Here is an 18,481-nt window from a genome sequence, read left to right as displayed (position 1 = left end):
GGTCCAAAGATGGAAATAACCCAAGTATCTGTTGACGGATGAATGGATAAACCAAATATGGTATAAACGCACAATAGAGTATTACTCAGCCTTAAAAAAGAACAGAATTCTGCTATTGCTACAACATGGATGACCCTTGAGAACATTAGGCCAAGTGAGATAAGTCAGTTACAAATGAACGAACATTGTATGATTCCATTTATATGAGATACCTGGAGCAGGCAAATTTAGAGAGACAGAAAGTGGAGTGGAGGTTACAGAGGCTGGGAGAATGGGGCAGGATTGTTTAATGAATACAGAGCCTCTAGGAGGATAAGAAAGTTCTGGAAATGGACAGTGGTGATGGTTGCACAACTCTATGAATGTCCTTAGTGCTACTGCATGGCACACTTGTCCTGAAACTCTGTTGTGAAGGGTCACAACCAGGCAGAGCTGCTGCAGCAGCTCAGGCCATGCTGTGCTTTGTGCAGGAAAGGCGATGGCTCTGCTCCAGGTCCCTGAGACAAAGAGGAGGCCCTCTGTATCACATACACATTCCTCCACCAGAGGTTATTTATATCCTTCCAAAAAGGAATTTGAGGTGGCACACAGCAAACGACCACAAATAAGGGGAAAGTGCGATGACTGGGACCAGCAAAGGCTGAGGAAGCAAACGGAAGTGAACACAGCTGCCGGGGCTGAGTCTCCACTTACTCCTGAGCTTCCTGGCAGCCAAGATAAAAATGAATGATCTCCTGCCAGAAAGTACAGGGCATTCCAGTTTCACTAGGGAGACAATGTGTTTTTGGCAACAGATGCGAAAAGAATTTAGGTGCAGGGGACTTCATCTGAGGTGTGAAGCAACGTGATTGCTAGTTTCTTCAGCCAGTTTCACACCTATGCAGATTTCACATGGTTTCTTCTGATCCCAACCATCTGTGGAGTGGCCCTTTGGACTCGGCGTGGCCACAGGGCTCCACTGTTCCGCCCACTTCCCTCACCCCATCTGCTGCCCACCGCTGCCAGCGACTGCATCTCCTGCCTTGGCCGTCTTTTCTAAGTGAAACTTTCCCCAGTTAGACTTCTGAGAGGAGCTGGAGAAAAGACAGTTCAGGTTATAATTTTCCAATGAGACAGAACCCACGTACCTGGGTAATCTAGAAAGGAGGTCAGAGGACATAGCTGGCTGTGAAAATTAAGCCTGACCAGCATGCCTGCTCGGTTCAACACACATGGGTGGGCCAGGCTGGTTTTCTGCCTTCTCTCCCAGGATCAACTAGGCCTGTCCCCAGGGTTGTCCACAATATGCTACACCACAGTTGGTTCATTGTGAATCCAGTGTTAAAGACTGTCTCTACTTTTTCTGAAATCCCCAGAAAAACCCTAACCTGAATAAAAATACAGCTGAACAGGCTGGGTGTTAGAAATATTCCCCTGGTCCTCTGATTCCAGTAGCATGCATTTACTAGAATGAATCTGCTCCAAAATATAGTCCCAGCCTCAAATGTACTTACTCCTGGGGCTTGGCATTCACTTCACAGTTAGTGGCAGTGAGTGGTTCACTGCTTAGTTCAGAAGCCCTGCATTCTCTTCTTCATAACGGCTTTTTTCAAAGCTTTGCCTTAAAATCTCCTTTTCCAGGAAGCCTTCCCTGATTACCTATTGTTTCATACTCACTACTTTCTTTGAGGCATCATATTCCCCTAATTAGTTATTACCTGACACACGGACCCTACAAAGCCTGGCTCTGGGGAGCAGGGACGCTCACTGTTCATCCATCCTTGTGTTCCCAGATGCTCACGGTACTGGGCGCGAAGTAGTGCTTGATAAAGACCACATGAGTTGAACGTGTCAAAGAAATTAAACATTTTTCTAAGCCAACTTTACAAGGATCAAGTTTTAGCCTGCTCACTGACCAAATCCTCAAATCTAAGACCTGTCACGTGGCACACCACACCCTGCTGAAGAGGAGGAAAGCTCTCAGTGAAGGTGGATCCCTGAGGTGCAGGTTCCCCCAAAGTTAGACATAATAATAGCGACAGTGAACTTCAGCCAGCCTGAGAAAGAGAAGCGTCTGTAAGCCCGCAGTGAATTGTCTCAAAGCCTTACCTGGTGGGGCACAGCAGGTCAGGATACAACCGCACCCCACGGCCTTCCGCGGGCTGGCACACGCCCCCCGATTGCTGTTCCGCCTGCACACGCTGTGTCCTGCAAAGCGACTCAAGTGAGGAAAGAACTACAGGCTCTTTCCGCATCAGGACAGACGTTCTGCTAAGAGGCAGGATGTGACACCCCAGGGATGTAACAGCTTGGACCCTGCTGTGGCTGAGCCAGGAGGGCTGTTGCTTTCCTGTCAGCAGTGCCCTCCACTCTGCACGCAGCAAGTCCCTCCCTAACTCCAGCAAGGAGTCAGCAAAGCCAGGACAAAACAAGAAAAGATGACAGAGCAGACTAGCTGACTTTCAGGTCTAAGTGCCAAGGAGAGGATGGGAGGGTCTGAGGGGAAAGGAGTAAGACGAAATCCATGAAGTTACAGCCTGCGTCATGCACGCAGTACCAGGGTCTACTGAAGACAAGACGATTCATAAAGATGAGGTTTTAGCTTCAAAGCATCCCAACATCACCAGTAATGGACAAACTGACACCATGAATCTCTACGAAAAGCATTCAAGATCATTCTGTACCTGTACCTCTGAGAGGTTGTCCTGAGGAGACAGAGGTGCATTTAGAGGACAAACTCCAGCCCCACTACTGTACCTCCAAGGCCCTCCACCGTCGGCCCCTGCTCAGCTCTCGGGCCTCACCTCTGACCACTCTCCCAGAGCTCACTAACCTCCCGGCCAAGGGCCTTTCTCAGAGCCTGGATTGTCGGTCTCAGCTCAAGAGGCAGGCTGTCTCTAGCCCTCGACAGTGGCGACTGCCAACGCACAGGTGGCCCTCAGTCCCAGTCCCGGACCCCATGGCTCTGACAGTGGGAGGGGTGGGGGAATTTTCAAAGCCACCAAGAGAAGGGGTAAGATGTGCTTCTGGCATCCACATGTATCAACAAAATCTCCTCTCACACAAACAGGGTCCACGGCGATGATGGGGCTGTAGCATCACTGGGGAGATCCCGTACTTTATTTCCATTACAGATGAAATAGGCTTTCAGAGGCTGGTCTAGAAAGCTAACACTCCTTTATGACGCTGGTTTTAAGGGAAAACGTGTCATGAGTTTCAGACAATCAAAAAACAATCCAACCTGAGGAGACACAGTCTGCTTAGAACATAAAGACTGATTGTCCTAGAAAAGCAGCTCATGAATCCCCACGGTCATGGACCCCATTCTGAACCAACGTGGTGGATCAGTGCCTTTCCACACCTGCCTTACACCCCAAGCCTCTTCGTGGGGCTGGAGAATTATTGAAAGAGTCTGAGGCAAATATTCCAAAGTAACACAAAGTGAAGTGAAGCAATAATCTCTCCTGCTCGCAAGTGTGGCTACTAAGGAAAGTTCCAGAGTGGTGTTCAGTGGCTTCCTCAGCCACTCGGCCCTGTTAACATTCAGGCAGACCTTGTCTGACCAGCTCGGATCCCTGCGAGGAAGCAGACGGTCACCTAAGAGACGCCTCTGTGAATCAATGTTCGAAACTTCCAAGGCTTCCTTCCCCAGGCTTGGCTCTCAGGGGTGACCAACTTCCCCAATCTTCTGGGAGGAAGAAAGCTGCCCAGTTAAATTCAGGAGAAAGAAAAAAACCACACAGGGCTCAGCCTGTTCCATCATCTAGTCAGGGTGTGAGTGTCAGGCCTTACTTTTCCAACCTGGGGACTGGTTTCTCAAAGTTTCAGAATTAGGTTACCAATAATCTGATTCTCCTTTAAAAATTCTCTGCTGGAGAATCACGGCCTACTCAGAGCCTCGTTTCTAACAAAAATCAAGTTTTCTCTGGATAGACTGCCTTCCCTTTGTAAACACTTCTCTCTCACTCTGCAGAAATCGTTTTTGGAGAAGGCAGGGCTGTCTTTCCTGGCCCGCACCCCCTTCTCCCTACTGGGAGGGGCTGCTTGACAATTTGGAACATTTCTCCTGAAGCCATTAAGCCTCATGGGCCATTAAGCCAGGAAAATCTGGCTTTAACGTTAAACATATTTCATAGTCACAGCCGTGCCAAAGAGCCAGGTTTCATGTGTAAATTCTTCCTTGGTTGTCCTCCAAAAATTACGCATGAGGAGGAAATCTCTATCTCAGTGATCACACCAGCAAGCATGGTATCATATGCTTCCTCTCATCCCTCAGGGTGTAACAGTTCAGCACCGTTCAGTTCCCCAAAAGCAAGAATGTCTCACCTAAAACAAGAAGAGATCACAAAATTTGGGAGCAGAACCCATCACAGCCTGTGCAAAGGTCCATCGAGTCACAGGTTTTGTTTGCTTTACAGACAGCTGTTCCAGACAAGCTTTGCTGTTGCATTAACAGAGCTGGGAGGACAGCCTGCTAGGGAGTGCACCCCGCACACACTAACATGCGTGACGCCATGCTGAGCCATCTCACATATCTGGGCTCGGCTCTACTGCAGCCCACCACAATTTGTTCTAAGAGTGCTATTTCTGAGATGGAGATCTGCAAAGTCTCGATTAACAGCAAACACCCCACTATTAAGCCAGGTGCTGTGATCACACAGCTGCTCCCTAATTCCACCACCAGCACCACAGACCTCAAAGGATGGCAGTAAGTGGAGCGCACCAACCACAGGCACCTTTCACAGCTTAAGCAGAGGCGTGTAAAGGCAAAGCCACCTAGAGAAACACCGGGAGCAACAAGAAAAGCAACTTCTGAGCTGAACAGCCTTGGACAAGTGACTTGCCCTCTCTGAACTCTGTCATCCCAGTTTTACGGATGAAGAGATTTACAAGGTCTTTTTCAAGGGTGAGGAACGAACACGAGGATGCATGTAAAATACTCAACACAAAGTAAGTATGCAACGCATGTCAGCTATGATATCCAGGCTCCCTTTTAATTAGAACTCTCTGCCAAGTTGAAGAAATAAAAATCCCAAGCCATAATTCCTACCTTATCTTTGTCCACTTAATTACCTTTATTTTACAAACGATTATGTGACCAGGTTTGAACAGAGGTAATGCAATTTATTTTAAGATGAAGTGTGACAGCACTGGGACCTTTCTCCTTCAAATGATGTCTTAGGTAAGTCAAAGCGCTTTCTAAGTTGCTGGTTTACTCCTCCAGGCTCTGAGGACAGTGCTGGGGGGAGCCAGTTTCCTGAGGAGACAGCCTGGCTCTGATGGGTGGGATTTGAAAACAAAAGGAAAGTGTTTTTTGATGAAGAGAATACTCCTGTTATCTTAAATGGAGATCAGCAAACACACTGCAGCGAACTCTGCATATAAAATCCAGCTCAAGAAAACCTCTGGGTTGCTAATGCAAGTTTGCAAACATAGCAGGCATAATGAAATGGCTGCTTTTTAATGATTTCCTATAATGGCGTTTATAAATGGAAGCTTTTTCCCTACTGAAGCAATTTAATTGGAAAATGGCAAAGGAGTCCGAAGAGGCAGCCGTCCAGTTCCGATGAACATGCAGGAAGTGCGCTTCGCTGGGGCCTCGGCTCCTCCTGCTTGTTGTCCCCAGTGTTTTCCCTCCAGGGGACCTGGCAGGGGCAGGCCCTGTGTCCATAGCACTCTCCTCCTGCCCCCTGCTCTTCGCTTGCATTGCCCCTACTCATCCTTCAGCTTTCTACTTAGCTGTGACTTCTGGCAACATCTTCTGATGCTCCCGCCCCAGGATGTCACTAGGGGTCCCTGTCCACCTCGAATTGTGGTCCCACTATTAGTCAGTCCCTGTTTCCTTGTCTGCATCCTCCAAAGATGGTGTTCACTGCTCCTCACATGGCTGGGCACCCACTGCGGGCAGGCGCTGTTACGCTGGTAAACAGGAACGCCCAAGTCCCTGCCTGCATGGAGCCTGCACTCTAGTGAGACAGACTGATAAACGACTGGTAATACGGAAGGAAATAAGCGCAAGCGTGTGATATCATCAGGTAGTGCTAAGTGCTATGAAGAAAAATGAAGCAGGGAAGGGAAGGAAGTGCATGCAGTGTGAGAGGAGTGAAAGCTCTCGGACTCCACCAAGGTCGGGAAGGCCTCTGCCAAGAGAGCGGTGCACGAGAAAGACACGTGTGGGTTTTCGGAAAGGGCGCTCCACGCAGAAGAAGCAGTGAACATCGAGACCCTGAGTCAGGAGAAGCTGGTCAGGCCTCAGGGGCAGCGAGGAGGCCAGCGTGGCCAGAGCTGGGAGGAAAGCAGGGATCACCAGGGAAGACAAGGCTTCTGGTGGAGGATGCCAGGCTCTGCAGGGCCCTGCAGGCCAGGGTGAGGAGTCAGGATTTCACTCCGGGGATGTGGGGTTTGAGCCTGGGAGTACAGCCATCTGATGTCAGAGTCTGCGACTCACATCCCCAGTCCCCAGCACAGCTCCCAGGGAGGTGCTGAATAAATGAGTGAAGCCTCCTACTGTGGGCAGGGAATCTACCCAGGCATTGGGCGACAGGGTCCCTTCTCCCCAGGAGCCCAGTGTCACTGGGAAAGACACTACTATTAGCTGTACTGAACGTGTTACTGAGGGAAAGGGTGACAATAAATGATTTAAGATGAACGATCTGGGGAAACAGAGCCAGCTCACAGGGCAGACAGGTGGATACCAGCTCCTGTTGGGGGAGCCCAGGCTCCAGATGCTCCCTTTGCGGCAGGAGCCCTGAGAAGTCCTGCAGTGAAGACACCCAGCCCACTTAGCGGGTCTGCCCGCCATTCTCCATGCCTATTTGGTTAAGAAACTTTGTTGGAGTTGGGTTATTTGCTGAATTTCATAAAAAACAATTTCAGAGACATGAACGGAGGGATCAGTGCAGGAAGGTCTCCTTGCAGAGACTGGGCACCTCTCAGCTGCTTGTACTCATCTGACCCCTGAAGGCTGGAAGGCAGAGTCCAGAAGCCTGGGGCTGCTAGGGTGAGAGATTATGATGCTGGTGTAACTCAGCACGTAGGATGAGGGCCCAGGGCGGGGCTGGTCGCAGGGGTTTGTGTGTGCTGTAACTTAAGGCCCTGAGTCGGGGTTCAGGAAATAGTTTCAGCCTGAAGCCAAGACCCCAGGCCTGGGAGACATAGCCACTCCTCAACCCATTTCTGTCTGGCTCAAGCTCTCAGTGACTTCAATGTCATTAAATCCATCTTATCTAGCCTTAGCAGCAATCCATCCTGCTGACCCCCTGTTCCTTACCGCCCCTTCTCTGTCCCTGTAGCGTCTGAACACCTCTCTCCTCCTTTCCTTTCTGCAGCTTTAGATGATTGATTAGTGGATGGGTTGGTGAATCGCTTTCACTCATTCATTCCAACAAGTATCTCTGAACACACACACTGTGCCAGGCCCAGTGGTGGGCTCTGGAGAGGTTCTAGTAGATAAAACAAACATGTTTCTGCCCAGTAGGGCTTAGTGGGAGAGTCAGTCAAGTAAAGAAATACAAATACAGCATTTAAAATTTCATTGTGATGTAAGAAGGAAACAAATGGGGCAGCAACAGAGTCAGCACAGGGACATGCACAGACTGGCACTCACAAAATGCTTTTGGAGGAGATGCATTTAAATGGAGACTGAAAAGCTGAGAAGTGCATCCCTGCCATGAGCTCCCACTGGTGGTCCTCAAGGCTTAGTCTCCAGCTCTCTGCATTTCTCACTCTACACACCCACTTCCATTGTTCCAGTAACTGTGTGCAAACACCCTGATGTCTCCCAACTGATTTTCTTCAGCCCAGACCTCTTTTGGCTTATGTACACTTACTGCCTTCTCCACATCTCCACCCAGATACCTCCAGATGCCTCAAACTTATGCCCAAACAAAACATAAGATCTCCACCCTCCCCCAAGCAAAACAAAACAAAATTCAAAGCAAAACCACCTTGTCCTTTTTCCTTTGCTCCCATATTGGTGATTGGTCCCACTGAGCAAATCAGACAGTTATGGGTCACAGACACCCACATATACCTACCTCCTCCTTCACCCTCTATTTCCAATCCCCCAGCAGATCTTGCCAATTTTATGCCTTTTCTACACCTGCCTGCTTTTCTATGTCTCAGCTGCCACCACCCTAATCCTAGCAACAACGTTGCCCACCTAGAAATGAGTCTGCAAGTTTCCTAGTTGGCCCTTTCACCCTTGATCTACTGATTTCCTTCACTACACAATGACTGATTCCAAATGCATATCTCATCATCTCATCCCCCAATCCCTGAACTATGAAAATCATTTAGTGGTTTCTTCTGGATCTTTGAACAAAGGTCAGACCCTCTAACATGGTCTATGAGATCTTGCGTGGTCTGGCTCCTGCCTACTTCTCTAAGGCTCCATCTCACACCTCGGGGCCCTCCACACAAGATGATCTGTTTCCACCTCTTTGACAGCACCCTCCTCCCGAATGCCACTTCCTCTTTCACTTACTCAGTTTCTACTTATCTTCCAGATCTCAAATCAAATGTCACTTTCTAGAGGAAGCTGTCCTCCTTTGATAGACTGTCATGGTACTATGTTTCTTCACGTTACAGCACTTATATAGGTTTATAATTAAACATAAATGTTTAATCTTTGATTAAAGTCTCCCCAATGAAATTTAAGTTCTGTTGTAAACTGTATTATAATTACTCTTCCTTCTCATTCGTTTCCCATTATTCCTGTAAGTGAACATTTCCTGAGACATGGTGCCTCTCCCTCTTTTGACTCCACTCTTTCAGCCAGAGGGATCTCCTTACCTCATAACTTCAAAGCCTTTATCTTCAACCCCAATCTCTCCAGAGATCTAGTTAAGCATCTCCAAGTAGACCAGGAGTTTTGCAACACCTCGACTGCAACCCACAACTGGAACATTTCATTTGGCAACTTACTATATGTACACATGCAACAAGTTAAGTTTCATCAGACAATACTGTCACTCTATTTTTTCCTATTTGATTTCATTTAAAAATGTTTAATTTTTTTCATATGATTTCAAGACCATTAAGGGGTCATGACGTGCAGTTTAAAACACACCATACCAACATGCTGTACCAGATATTTCCATGTGGACATTTCTTTACCACCTCAAACATAACATCTATGTCCCAATGCATTTCTCAACCAAACCGCCTTGCTAAGGAATATGACCATTCACTCAGGAGGAACGTGTCAGAGTCACTGTGGATTATTCCCAATTGCTAAAATCTATTGGTTTCTCCACTGCAATGTGTTGCCACTTACTTTTCCATTCCTGCTGTTACTGTAACAGGTTTTACTGTAACTTTTTAACTGCTTCCCTACTTGCAGGAATCTTCAAACAGAGCAGACATATGTTTCAATCACAAACATCAAGGCAAAAAGCGAATTCAGCTCTTTGGTTCCATGTTGACCAGCAAAAGAGTATGCAAAGAATTCAAACGGACATGGCTTCGTCTGCTCAGCAAGCTCCTTGACCAATGAAATTTTAATTCAGGCTGCCTTACGTTTCTAAAGTTCCCATTACAATCCAGAAACCGAACTCCAGCTTTGAAGAAATGGCAGACAGACTCACCCATGTCCGCAGTGACCATGGTGGACTGGTTTTCGGGGATGGAGACAGAGGTCTGGTCTTGGTCTACACTGCGAGAGTCCTCGTTGACCTCATGTTGGCTCTGGCTGAGTTCTGATCGCAGTTCTGAGTATTCATCTTCCTCCCTGAGAAAAAAAGGAGCGTCAGCCTCCACTGACAGAGACATAAGACAAATCCCTAGAGAGTATGTCTTTTAAGGACAAGAAAAAGACATTCAGAAAGAAAACAGAGGTTTCCTCTCCAGGCCACATGGACCAGGATTCTTTTCAGGCCAAAAAGATGGTCACATTTATGGTCAGTGGTTGAAACTCAAAGTTTACTTCTGTGTCCACATACCTACTTGTACACCAAACAAGATTCATCTATCAGTCAAATAGAAACTTTTCCCCTTCAGAGATTTCCTAAAGAAATCAGATCTCTTCACCCCCTCAAACACCCAGGTGAAAAAGAACTGAGACTCCCAGCACCAAGGCCACAGTGAGCAGGACAGTTGAGAATCTGGTGGACAGGAACAGCTCATCCCACCACCACCAGGGTGGGCTTTCTTCTGGAAAGAGGACATAAAGAGTGTTGAAGCTGGAGCTACTGGAAAACCAGCACCTTGTCTGTGCACATCAGAACAGATCCTCTGAGAGGTACAGGGGTCAGCATGTCTGAGAAACACCATACTTACTTTCTGTAAAGGAAGTAAGTGAAGTTGAGGGATAGGGGAAGAGAGTGGGGTGGGGAGAAAATGGAATCACTGAGAAAACACCACTCAGTGGTCTACTTCCTTCAATTTGCACCTGCGAGCGGGAAGACGACATTTAAATGCAGCCATGTTTCATCTGCACAAGCACACCCACGCCCTCTCAGCCTGTCATGGGTCCCTCAGCCTTTGGTCTCTGAGGTCTCTGAATCAGCTACGAGCAAGCTAAGAGAACTGAAAATTGTAATGTGTATTTCAAAGCACACGCATACCTCGTCCCACACCAGTACCATTGCTATGCACACAATGGATGCAGACATGGAGAAGGCAAAAATTAACCCTCTTTGAAGCATTTCTTTGGCAAGCGAGCCAAAAAAGGAAATTGTCAGGGAATTTAATTATGCAGTTGCAAAGTCCATAGGTGTCTGCTTAGCCCCAGTGGGAGGGTATCTGTGAAGAAAGGTAGGAAGAGAAGAAATTCAGCCTGGCATTCACTTTAAGTTGGTGACAACCATTGGGGCAGAAAGTCCACAGTTTGGGGTTCCGGATAGAAAAAAATCTACACCAGGATGGTTAAGTGGTGATCACTGGAACTTGGGGAAGAGGCAACTGCCCTTTTAAGCTGGGGAGATACATCTGAAGAAGTCTCCAGGGTTCTTGGTTCTCTCAAGAAATCAACATCCTCCCAGGGAAGGAATTCAGCTGAGCCCCTGAGGCATTTCTAATAAAAGCCACCCAGAAATCTGGGAAGACTTTAAATAGATATAAAACCCCCAGACATGCAAAATATGAATTAGAATGGGAGTGGTGAAGGCAAAAAATATAGGTTAATGTTCCACGAATAAGTTAATTATTAGACACCTGCAAAGCCAACGATAATTAGGTTTAGGAAAGAAAACAATTAAAAAGTACTCTTAAGAGTCACCTTTTTGGACCAGAGGGTAATTGTGCCCTGATACATCAGCTCTCCTTTCAATCAGCATTTAAAATTCCGATGTTAGTTAATGGGAGATTTTGTGTATGATGAATAAATTACCTTTGTTGCATAGCCAATGTAATCAGCCTCAGCTTGGCTGAGATTGTTTTACAGCCAAAAAAAAAAAAAAAAACAAAAAACAAAAAAAACAAAAACTAGATAAATGCTGCTGCTGTATCCCTTGTATAAATGGCATTTGTAAAATCTTTCATACCCACCTTAAACCCTCTTGGCTTGGCAGGTTCCAAGACATATAGTGCCTGCCAGATCTCCTGCTTTGTAAGAAATTATTTCATTAGGTTGGGCTTTTTATAAAGGAGTGAATAGGGAAGGGGTGGGAGAAGGAAGCTGCTGATTGTAGGAAACGTTCCTTCCTGAGGTCAGACCACAGTCTGAAGAATTACACCACACTAGAAATGTCACCTTAGGCAGAAGGCTTTCGGTGTCATGAAATGCCAACTAAGGATCTTCATTCAATGTACCTGAGCAACAAAACAAGGACAGGAAAGCAAAAACCAAATGGATGCTGTCTTCTGGGAGTCACATAAGTTCAAAACTAATTTTAATCTAAGAAGGATGCTGCGGGTGGACACAGGAGGAGCTTCTGGGGCTGCAGGGGGCAGTGACCAGGAAGACTTCCTGCATGGAGCACCACTAAAGAGGAGTCTCAAGGCAAGCAGATTTTAGACAGGTCACGAGGGTGGAAGGGCACATGGACAGTCTCAAAGGATCCCATGGACAGGAACGTGAACTTGAACAGGGACATACGGAGCTTGGGGAGGAGTAGGAGGCTGGGGATAACAGAAACCAACATGGCACGTAGGATGGAACCCTAAGGCTGAAGGAGCACTCAGCCACTTGCTGAGTGGGCAATTCCGATCAGAAGGATAATTTATTGCATTGAAGAAGGCAAACAATCAGGGTTAGATGGTAGAAATAAAGAAAAAAAATGTATGAAATCTAGAAATTCAGAAGGAGTAGTGTAGTCAAGATCTTGTATGGAAACATAACTAAGCAGAAGGGAAGTGTAGACGGTCTGTGTTCTTGGCCCCGCAGGGAGGGGCTGAGCTGAGCACGCACCCTCCCTGGTTAAGGTTCCTCCTTAAGGTTATCATAATGAATGTTATAGGACAAGCACACAAAGTAAACAGTAATGAGAGGTAGAAAGCAACCTTGTGAGAAGGTCAGGCAAGGTTTTGTGTCACAAAAAATGAGGTATAAAAAGAGTTCAACTGAACCTTAACATTAGAAAGTTTGTACAACCGTTTCTCCCACTGACTTTGGTCAAAAGTCTTGGAGCTGCATATCCTTCTCATCTCCTGAACCATTACTGGCATCATTCCTGAAAGGAGGTTGGACTCTGGGACTGGGGAGTGACGAAAGCCAGTTCTCCCAGGGCTCTTTGTAAGCTGACAGTCAGTTTGGGACTGCAGCACATGTGGAAGTCTGATGCTGGGGGCTTCTCGCTTCCCTGTATCATTCAGGAATACGCATCTGACAAGAGCAATGGAACAGGAAGTCAGAAACACTCTGCGGGCTCATGGCAGTTTTTAAAGGCAAGAATTTGAGGTGTGTTTTCAAGGCTGCTCTGAGCAGCAGGGCGTCACCCAGCTAGTCAAGGTGTCTAGCTAATGACACAGCATCAGCATCTCCAAGTAACTTTATAGTTTGCCTCCTTCTGCTGTGTATAAAGTGTATATAGTAACTCTTGGTAAGTGGTAACTTACCTGTTTGGGGAAAGAAATGCCTCCCCAAAGAACACCAACTGCTAATGCTGGTGATGAAACGAAGAAAACATGGGAAGGTCCAAGAAGTGATCAAATTAAGTGAAAACAAAAACAAAAAACCCAGAAGCTTTGATCAATTGAGAAATGTTGATAATTATATACCACTGGTGCTAGATTCATAATTACAAAATTACAAAGTTCTCAGGAGTTTCTCTTTGGAACACAAAGGATCATCTCACAGGATTCTAAATGTACATTATTTCATTCACTTAGAAGCATTTGTGAAATGCTTCCAAGCTGCTGTTTAGAGTTGCAATGATTAATGGTTGCTACTAGCTTACCAACAAAACAAAAACAAAAACAAAAATGCTTCTAAGGGCAGGCATTAGATTGTACACACCTACGTAACTGGCAGGGGCAGAAAAGTCACAGACTGGCAGACTGCAAGGGACCTTAGCAATCACCTAAGCCAGGATCATTACCTGTGTTCTACAAATAAGACAAGTAAAGCTCAGACAGGCGAAGCAATTTACCTGAAATTATGCAACTAGTTAGCAACACAGCCTAATTCCTAAGTTTAGTACCAAGGAAACAATAATATGACAGCTTAAGGAAAGGGTTGTTTTTATTTTTAAAGATGCCTTCATATTACTGGCGAGGAGTGAGGTGATCTAATCAGAAAAGGAAAAAGTCTGTGAAAGTATAATTCTTATCATGCTTTCCAGACCCAAGCTGAAGTGCTCTGGAATCAGCGGCATTTGATAAAATTCTTATTTCAGGAGCAATGCCTATTTCTATTTTATTTTGGGTTGCACATTCATGCCTTGTCACCGGATTGGAGTGACTGGTGAACCAGACCCACAAGGACACCTCCCTGCCTGGACAACTGTCAGTTAACTATGTCCAGCTAACCCAGTCTACCTGACCTGATTATTTTTCTTTTAAAACACATTCTGTCTCCCTTGCAATTAAAGGCAGACTTGCCCTGATATGGACATCCTTCTTTTAAAGAACAAAGATTTTTTTTTTAAGACATAAGGAGGAAATATATTTCTTTCAGCTCTCTTAGAGGATCTATAGCAGAAAATGTGTGATGAGTAAATACTTCTTATTCTTCTTCCCCGTAGCACACAGGGAGTTCAGACTCCTCTATGAATCTTACAGTGAATAACTGAACAAACGGGAGTGTGAAATGCTCTCCCAGGTGTATAATAATCCATCCTTATAATCAATGAGTACCAGTTTTAACAAGATCTGATAGAGGAGCCGTATTCAAGAACTTCGAATAGGGAATAAGGGTTGAATACACACCACATAGGAAGACAGGGAGAGAGAAACTACCTCAGCTTTCTGGGTTTTCATTTTTATTTCATTCTATTTTACTCTTTAGGTCAGAAGTTAATAAAAACATGTTTTTGCTGGGAGCGAAAGAAGTTTGGGGTTACACCATGTTTGAGATGCAGCAACGTGAAGATGGACAGACACGTCCACACAGGTCGAGGTGTAGGCCGAGCGCTCAGGAAAAAGGTCAGGTGCACAGTGCAGGCCGGAAATGTTGGCGAATGGATTATGTTAAGAGTACCTGGAGACTTTGGGTACTACCTCAGTAGCCAAATGAGGAGCATGTTGCAGACAAAGAAGCAGAAGGGTTACGTGCCGATGTGGAGGTGATACACACAGGAGGGGGTGGTGCTTTTGCACTGCTGCTGTCCTGGGGAAAGGTGTGGGGGACAGCCCAGGGTAACAGCAAGGCTGAGGATGGATCTTAGGGACAGAAGAAAAGATCTAAGACCTACAGGGCCGTGGAGGTTGGAGAAGAGGACACCAGTAGGGAAGGAGGATTTAGGGTTAAATGCTGCAAAAAACGACCAGTAACTGAAAAAATCCAGTGACCTTTTCCTGCTAAGAAATCACTGGTGATTTCCAAAACAGTGTCTTAGCCTAGGCTGCTGTAACAGAGTACCATAGGCCAGCTTAAATAACAGGAATTTATTTTCTCATAGTTCTAGACTTGGGTTGGCAGTCCAAATTCAAGGTGCCAGCATGGTTGGTGTTAGCTAAGGGCTCTCTTCCTGGCTTGCAGATGGCTGGTTGCCTTCTCACTGAGTCCTCACAGGGCAGGCAGAGAGTAAGCGAGAGAGCTAGCTCTCTGGCGTCTCTCCTTACAAGGGCACTAGCTAATCCTATCATGCAGTCCCCATCCTCCTGACCTCAACTAAACCAAATCACCTCCCAAGACCCCGTCTGCCGGGACTATCATGTTGAGGGGCAGAGCTTCAACATATGAACTGGAGGTCGGCCAGGGGGAGCGGGGTGCACAATTCAGTCCAGAGCAAAAGGAGTTCTTGCAAACTGTTGGGGTCAGAAGCCAGATACTGTGGGCTAACAAGCAAACGGGAAACGAAGCAGAAATCATGGACTACTCATGAGAGTTGGCAGGGAAAGGCTGATGTTATGAGAGCAGCTTTTGGGAAAAGAAAATAATCTCCTTGGGAAACAAAAGATCTCATGTTTAATTTGCTTAGACATCTTTTTTCTCCCTCAGATCCAAAGCGAACTACTGATGTAGTTTTCCATTTTCTCCACGCCATTATATAATCTCCCCAAGTCAGATGAACATTTTAAAAAGCCACTCATAACATACAGTTAAGTGAAAAAGCACATACTACAAAACAGTATGTGCTATACGATCCAATTTGCTTAAAATATTCATGAATAAAAATTTTTTAGAAGGCCATAAATACAGATTGTTTGGTGTTTATTACAAGGAGATGAGATTTAGGATGCATTAGGCAGGGTTCAGTTAGGAAAAAACAAACTACACTGAATGTTTCAAGTAGAAGTTAATCTAGGTAGTTCTGTGCTTACAAAACCACTGGGAAGACTGGAGAGGAGAAGGTGGGTAGAGGCCACCAGGAGCTGTCAGATTTGCCATCACAGCTGTGGTCCCCTCAAGGAGGAAGACATTGCTGCTGCCTTCACACCCGCCCACAGCTCCAGGGTCTGGCCAGTCAATGCAGGACCTCATGTTGACCGAAGCCTGTATGTCAGCTGCCACCATCATGGCCTAAGGGACAATGGCTCCCACCTCCTTTCTGCCTCCCAGACCCCAGTTGAATGCGTATCATTGGCAGAACCAAAACTGTGTCCCAGAGCCTAGCTGTTGAGGGAGTCTGGGGAGTAGTCCCCAGGCTCCAGCCTCTTTGATCTGGGGGAGAGTAGAGAGAAGGGGTGGGGATGGTACCAGGTGCCAGACAACATCCATCATTATCTACTGTCTTTGGCCACTTGACAACCTCTTACACAAACTTACATTTCCAAACTGCAGTAGGAATGACAACAGGCTTCTGTAACTACCCCTCATTCAAAAGCATATGTACTCACCTTCTCATCAAAATGGGAGACCCAAAGTCCTGCCAGTAATTATATCCACTGTTAGCTATATCCCTCCTCTTCTAGTTCATTGGCACATTCACCTAGGTATCACGCAGCCTAACTATTAAATGAAAAGTTTCACCAATTCCAACTCACCTGATATATTAGGAGAAAATAAGAGAATAAACAGGAAATTGCATACACACATAAACAAGCAAGAAAATATGCACACCCTGGCCATCCTTTTTGCAACTGGTCATGAGACTACAGTTACCATTTATAGCTTCCGTCTTCCACTAGGAAACCCCTATTTCCTTGGTGTTTGGCCAGCATCACAGGTGGCTAGAGTTCTTTGCCTAGTGAAGTAATCAGACATCTTCATTCCTGAGGGGCTTCTGATCTGTGTTGTGATCCTCTTATCTACTAACTTCTACTATCAGCAACTTCTAGGAGGTATTCTAGACAATCTCATGAGTTCCAGACATAGTCCTCCCTGCCTCCTGGTATAGTAAAAATCCAGTCTCCTCTTGGTAGTCAGGATCAATCACTCCAGCCAGGATAGTAACTCACTTCACTGCCTGTTGATTCAGAAGCATGAGGTGTCCCAAGGGCCCGGTGGCAGACAATGGAATGATAGCTATGTTCACTGGTGGAGACAAAGATCCCTTGAGAACTAAAACTTCTAAACTAGCGGAGCTCAAAATCACAAGGATGAGAAGTAACAACATTTTAGGTGTATGAATGAGAGGAGCCATTTCTACTTCCACTTCTTGGTCCCTGGACCCAAAAAAGCAGCACCATATGCTGTTGCTAGTTGGGAGCACTTACCACATGCATAGAGAATTTAAAAATACTACAATCCAGATGGTGCACTATGGTAGACTAGGTCCACAATGAGATGGATTCAGGTCATGATGCCACTTGTCACCTGACCTTCTGTGCACTGAATTATGTGTTATTGTCCACTGTCACCTCCCCCCCCCTCCACACACACTCACTCCCAAAATGCATGCGCTGCATCCCTAACCTTCAATGTAATGGTATTTGGAGATGGGAACTTTGGGGGATAATCAGGTTTGAATGAGGTCATGAGGGTGGAGCCCTCATGATGGGATTAATGTCCTTGTAAGAGGAGATACCAGAAAGCTTGCTTCACCTCTCCCTGCCATGTGAAGACACAGTGAGAAGGCAGCCTCGTGCAAGACATGAAGAGAGCCCCCCTCACTGAGGAACTCAATTGGATGGCACTTTGATCCCAAGGTTCCCAGACTCCAGAAAGGTGGGAAATAAATTCCTATTGTTCAAGTTACCCAGGCTATAGTATTTTGTTACAGCAGCCTCAGCTGACTAATATACCCGCATAAATCCCCGTCCAGACGGTAGACTGCGTGCATTTTGGATCCTAGGGGCTATTATTAGCTCAGAAACAAAAATCAGCCTAGAATGTGGACATCTCTTTTTTTCCACTGTGTAGTCTCCCTTGCGTAAAGGGCAGAAGGAAGACTGACCATACCTACTTGTGCCAGGGTTGTAAATATCTTCATCTAAAGGGCTCTGGTTCTGAGAACTGGGTCACATAAGGGAACTGGGTAAGAAGCCATGATTCTCCATTGCAATGGCAAGTCAAGTCTCTGTTCACCAGACCAGAGTTTTTTTTTGTTGTTTTTTTTTTTTTATAAAGATAATGTAAAACTTTAGTTTTAGGCTGTCCATTTATACTGATCTTAGAGACCCTGTGATCAGTCAGCCAGTATCAAAAGTCTCTACACGTCAAATCTTTTTGATTACTACTGTAGCCCTGTTGGCCAATGTAGTAAACCAAACCCACAGTGACTCCAGTAGTTAAATGGCATCAAAGACCCCATTTTAATAACATCATCTCCCACCCAACACTTCTGACTCTCCTGACCTCTGGATATTATATTATATTATATATATTATACTAGAGAAGTTCTGGCCTTCCAACATTACTGAATGTAATCCACCACTGATTCTAGTTTTCATTTAATCAAACCGCTGGAGCTAACACACCAAATCCAGAATCTCTGATAGGAACAGTCATATTGATAAATTCAACATCAATCCAACACTATATTCTCCTCTCCCTCGTCCAGAAACTTAGGTCCTAATC

At 45.9% G+C, this 18,481-nt stretch overlaps 1 protein-coding gene across 4 annotated transcripts in view; it reads right to left on the bottom strand.

Moving 5' to 3' along the window:
• The window catches only part of MCC (MCC regulator of WNT signaling pathway), a 371,860-nt gene that overhangs the window by 73,825 nt on the left and 279,554 nt on the right, over positions 1–18,481 (bottom strand). For all 4 annotated transcript variants that reach the window (XM_006192560.2, XM_032476494.1, XM_032476495.1 and 1 more), the window contains one exon: positions 9,567–9,709. In XM_006192560.2, the coding sequence (XP_006192622.2) occupies positions 9,567–9,709 (143 nt within the window). The remainder of the gene's footprint in view (positions 1–9,566; positions 9,710–18,481) is intronic.

Source organism: Camelus ferus, chromosome 3 (assembly GCF_009834535.1).
Source record: "Camelus ferus isolate YT-003-E chromosome 3, BCGSAC_Cfer_1.0, whole genome shotgun sequence".
Classification (NCBI taxonomy): Eukaryota; Metazoa; Chordata; class Mammalia; order Artiodactyla; family Camelidae; genus Camelus; species Camelus ferus.
The sequence above is the reverse complement of the archived record's forward strand: the minus strand, read 5'-3'. Positions and strand labels throughout refer to the sequence as shown.